The sequence below is a fragment of the Montipora foliosa genome, chromosome 3, assembly GCF_036669935.1.
Source record: "Montipora foliosa isolate CH-2021 chromosome 3, ASM3666993v2, whole genome shotgun sequence".
NCBI classification, from domain to species: Eukaryota; Metazoa; Cnidaria; class Anthozoa; order Scleractinia; family Acroporidae; genus Montipora; species Montipora foliosa.
Genome location: NC_090871.1, coordinates 34,290,893 through 34,295,892, shown reverse-complemented (window position 1 = coordinate 34,295,892; position 5,000 = coordinate 34,290,893). Strand labels below are relative to the sequence as shown.

Here is a 5,000-nt window from a genome sequence, read left to right as displayed (position 1 = left end):
TGATGATGATGATGGTAACTTTAATAAGCGATTTTACAGTTTGCCTTTGCAAAACACAAACTTTACACAAAATTTGATTTGTTTTTCGTACTCATTCAATCCATCTTGGCAAAATCTTGCTATATTTACAGTAATCCTGTTGTTGTATTCTTGTATGTTAAAAGAAAGAAAGGAAAGGGATTTGTTTTTTATTCTCATATTGTTGTATGTACATTTTCTAGCTTCATCACAAAGCTCATTCTCATCAGATGATTCATCAAATGACTATTGTGTCCCTCCTGAAAATGTTTCCCCTCCTGAGCCACCAGCTCACAGCAAGGAATTTGAAGAAATGGATAGTATTTATTCAGAGGTGTGTATGTAGTTGAAGCCAAAAGAAGTGCTATAAGCTTGAATTGTGTACTGTTTTTCTTTTCAGGTGTAAGCATTGATTTCGTTCAGGATGTGTCACAACTGCTTAAATTCCTATAACTGTGAGGATCATAAATGATTTTATGACATCATCTCAAAAACATTTTTTGAAGAAGAAAAAACAAATACATAAAGAAAAGCACATCATACAAAAGGCAGGTTCAGAACCACAGGTCACAGGTTACTGTCATTTGTAAACTTACAGCAAAAAACACATATACCTCAATAATTATTATCCAGACTTTGACCAGTCAAGAGACGTGAACATTACCAGTTCTCAAATTTTATTACAGTAATCTCCAGGTTGTCCCTGATTCAAAAGCTTTTCAACTAAACCCATATATTTGGTTGCCCTGATAAATGCTTGGTTGCTTATTAGGAACCCCCTAACTTTAACTTAAATACATGCTGTGTTGTGATGCAATCACATGGCATTGGAGTTTGAGTATCCCTTGGTTCTAAGTGTGTGCTTGTGGTGTTTTTGTGGAAGTCTGGGTTTAAGGTTAAGCATTTTCGGATTCTTTGGTCTCCATCGCCTAAGTGTTTGTGATATTGTCTATTGCATTTTCCAATCTGACAATTTTTTGTAAAAGCCACAGATATTCAAACACAGGGAAGTGCTCAGCTGCAACAAATTAATTTTTGTTGACTTAATTCTACTATCGGATATTGACAATTGAAAACCGACAAGTGAGTCTGGCGCTGCCTATGTAATAATATTATTTTCTCCAGCTTGGTAAACTTTCTGGTTATCTGAGATGACCCTACAACCCACTAATTTTGAACACTGGTTACAACCTCCACTGTGCACCTAGGTCTTTGGTGTGAATCATAAAGCAGACCAAATATGGAGGCCACTAAAATTTTACAGCTTTACTTTTTCAAAGCAAACTGAGTTGAGAGAGTTTTTTTTTTTTGCATGTATTTGAATGTAGAAATTTTTATAATAATTTATTTTATTGAACCAACGGCCAATTGTTAACCAACAACATATAGTTTATAAATTTGAATGTGACTTGTGTGATGCAAGTTATGTACTAGGCTATACTCTCATTGGTAAAATTTAAGAATCCGATCCCACCAACGCGTCGGCCAACGCGTCGGCCGACTGTCAGGCGACTGCCGTTGGCCGCTGTTTAAACTTATAACATATAAGATGCGTCGGTAGTGCGTCAGTGGTGCATTGGTGGTGCGTCGGTGGCGTGTCGGTGACTCATTTGGGCCTTATTGAACTGTTATTGAATTGACTGTCGGTCGTGTGTCGGTGGTGTGTTGGCCGACGCGTGGGCCGACGCGTGGGCCGACGTGTTGGCCGACGCATTGGTGGGATCGGATTCTTAAATTTTACCCTCTCAGGCACTTGCACCATTGTGCAGCTGAACACACTAAACAGTTCTCTTCCATTGGCAAACACTGTATTCTCCTGAAAGACCTTAACAGGCTTTTCTCCATTCTCAAGAAGTGCATGAATAAGATTGCAATGTCCAGTCGGACTCAATTCAAGCAAAACTATTTGCATGACATTGCATATTCAATTACGAAGCATGTTAATCTTGAGCGAATTTTATGATGGTTTTTCTCAATGCATTTGAACTTGAAAATGGTGTCATGATATCACAGAAACATTGTTCTGTCCTATCGCTAATTTTTACTTGTTTATGTCTTATGAAACCTTTGCTTATAATTATACGAAGCTTCCAATATCTAAGATTTGTTTGTACCATAACTGTGACCGGTGAACTTCGCGTTCTACAGCTGTACATTGTACCTTGCTGCCCCTGTTCAAATGTAATAATGTGACCTGCACTTGGTCCCTGTTTTCCCAAAATTTGGTCTCAATTTCACTAAAGATATGCATGTAAGCAATTGTCATTAATGATACTTTTTTCCATGTATGGCAGTTCTTTGCTAGTGATTATAAAAGTACTGATTTTCTAGGTATTTTCTTTCAGCCTGCTGTTGATTCCACAGAAGATAGCTTCTTTTCAGGTACAACAAAAATAAGCTGAAGCAACATTTTGCCCCCCTCCCCCCTCCACACATTTCTTCATGATGTTTAAGACTTTCCATGTAGTCTCTCAAAATTATTGCAAATGTCTTGTGGGGTGTGCTCCATAGGTGTTGTCTGGTTCTTAGCAACAATGTATCATTGGTGCAGTGCCTTTACAGAATTGTTAAGAGCCACTCCGGCTTTATTTCAAATCAAGTCTAGATAGTAGTCTTAATATACATGTAGCTTGTGACAACTAATAAATTCGCAAATTGTCATGTTTTGGAATGTCCATTTTGTGCTTCAGAATGCAGAAAAGGGCATTTGAGAGATACCAAATTTTCTGTGGTCACAACATTCCCCAATCGGCTGATAATCCAAGATAGCGAGCCAATGAGAGCGCGCAATTTTGTATAATCACCTGTGTATTTATACTAACATAAATTAATCTTGACTATTGAGAAAGTAGACTCACTCAGTGATTTTCTTGTTCATCCTTTTATATTTTGCAGATAATGACAACTACAGCAATGTCGAAGGTCAGATTTTATCTCTATGACATTATAATACCGTAAACGTCCATGTATAAGCAGCACTTTTTTTCACAAAATTGAAGCCATACACTGTAAATCAAGGGTGCGGCTTATCCATGGATACATCTGTGTTTGGAGTTTTAAAAAACCTAATTAATATTCATACAACTTCTTAAGATCTCAGTAAAGAAACATAAAAGAAACTGAGAGCATGTTGCTGTTGTTCATTGACTTTTTAATGAGTGGTGGCTCCTAAAGGAGCGGTTTGTGTCTTCGAGTGTTTATTAGCGAATCTTGCTCTCCAAGAGTTCTTTCAAATGATTAATTTTCGCTTTACTCGAACAAGTAAACACCAGCCTACAAGGAATCTCCATTCCTCCGCACAGCTGTTTGCAGTGACTTCTTCAGCCAGTCACTTCCACGCATATCTTTCCGCCACGTGCGATAAAATACCACAAAATTCGCGAATACTCGCAAGGTAAATGGCCGACTGTTTCATTGTCCTTGACCATCTTCTCGGCAAATTTGTCGACTGCATTATCAAGCTCCTGTTCTGCATGAATTTTTTCGCCTATTGCGGGTACAACTTTATAGACGTGGTCATGATACCCAGGCCCTGGCCCAGACTCCTCCCCACATTTAAAGCTTGGCTACTAAGCACTCGTTCGTTTTGTTTCAATATCGAAGGAATTTCAACTTTATGGTGAAACCTTGATTGTTTGTCCTTGTTGGTTTATAGCAATAGAACGTTACTGGAACTTCAAACTTTATTGTATTACATTTTTTTCCAAAATCTGCGCTTCTAAATTCGGGGTTCGGCTTATCTACGGATGCGGCTTATACATGGAAGTTTACGGTATTGTTTCTTTGGTCCTAAATTGTCCTTAATTAGAATTATATTGTGCTTTTTTTTTGCTTGCCTCAGGCTTTTAAAGGAATTACCAGCCATCTGTGTAGCATATTTTTGTACAAGTTATCTCCAATGTTATGGTTATTCAACAGAACCTCTATATCAAGTTTATAACAGATGCACTCTTAACCGTGAGAGGAGCATCAGTCGCCAGAGACTGAGCAGCAACACATCACTGGGTGATGAGGCTTTTCTGGAAGAGCTGGCAAAAGGGACTTTGAGGAATATGAGGGTCCTTTGGTCTGAATTGCCTGAGGTACAGAACAAGAAATCCAGCTTGCTAATGCAGATGTATTTCCTCCCAACCTTTGTCTGACAAAAAGTTCCACATAATATATTTGTGGCAAAGAAGGACAGAGGGAAATATGCCTTATTCTCAGGACTCCAGAGAGCAATGTTGCTTACAACAAGACTTTACCAGTAGGGTTTCCCATTCAAAGGGTGCAATTTGACATGGTTTCCAAATCACAATATGCCAGATATTATGCACAGTACACAGAATATAATATTAACACTCAGTTCCAGTCATGTGCATTTTAGATTTTACAAACAACCAGTGCAATTAGTTTCCATCATAAAGTCATATGATATTTAAAATTAAACTGATAACTCAGATTGAGTGAAGCAGTCAGTTACGACGCAATGTCCAAGATTGGCAATTTTATAAAATCGATTATAAATTTTTGTGCAGCAGAAAAGGCAATAAGAACATTATTGTATACACTAGCACATGTGCAAAGTGATGAGGGTTGAAAACTGTTTCATTTGTTAATTTCCCTTTCTATCTTTAAGGTAAAAGCTAGTGGAATTTTAGACTCCATAAAACCAGAAGAACGCAAACGGCAAGAGGTTAGTTTAACCTTGAAATAAAAAGTAATTATTTTCAAGGAATGAATCATTCTAGTGAAATTTATACTGATCAGCAATTTAAATTCTTTCTTTCTTATGACTTCATAATATTATGTTGGAGATGTCATTGTCATTAGAATTTGAGGCTCACTAAAAGTTGTGCACTGCTCTTCTGTTGTGTCCAAACAATCTCAAAATTCAGTTTGATACAGGCCCAGATTCTCTCAAACAACGCCTTTTGAACAGGGCTTAATATATCAATTTGAGCATTATTTCAAGTACTTTTTTGTCATTTTTTTATGCAAAA

General features: G+C 37.4%; 1 protein-coding gene across 3 annotated transcripts in view; it reads left to right on the top strand.

Moving 5' to 3' along the window:
* Nucleotides 1-5,000, top strand: part of LOC137997330 (rho guanine nucleotide exchange factor 5-like) — a 30,781-nt gene that overhangs the window by 13,205 nt on the left and 12,576 nt on the right. For all 3 annotated transcript variants that reach the window (XM_068843258.1, XM_068843260.1, XM_068843259.1), the window contains exons 7-12: nt 1-14; nt 222-352; nt 2,364-2,400; nt 2,914-2,940; nt 3,937-4,100; nt 4,637-4,693. The exon at nt 1-14 is cut by the window's left edge and continues 148 nt beyond it. In XM_068843258.1, coding sequence (XP_068699359.1) covers nt 1-14; nt 222-352; nt 2,364-2,400; nt 2,914-2,940; nt 3,937-4,100; nt 4,637-4,693 — 430 coding nt within the window. The remainder of the gene's footprint in view (nt 15-221; nt 353-2,363; nt 2,401-2,913; nt 2,941-3,936; nt 4,101-4,636; nt 4,694-5,000) is intronic.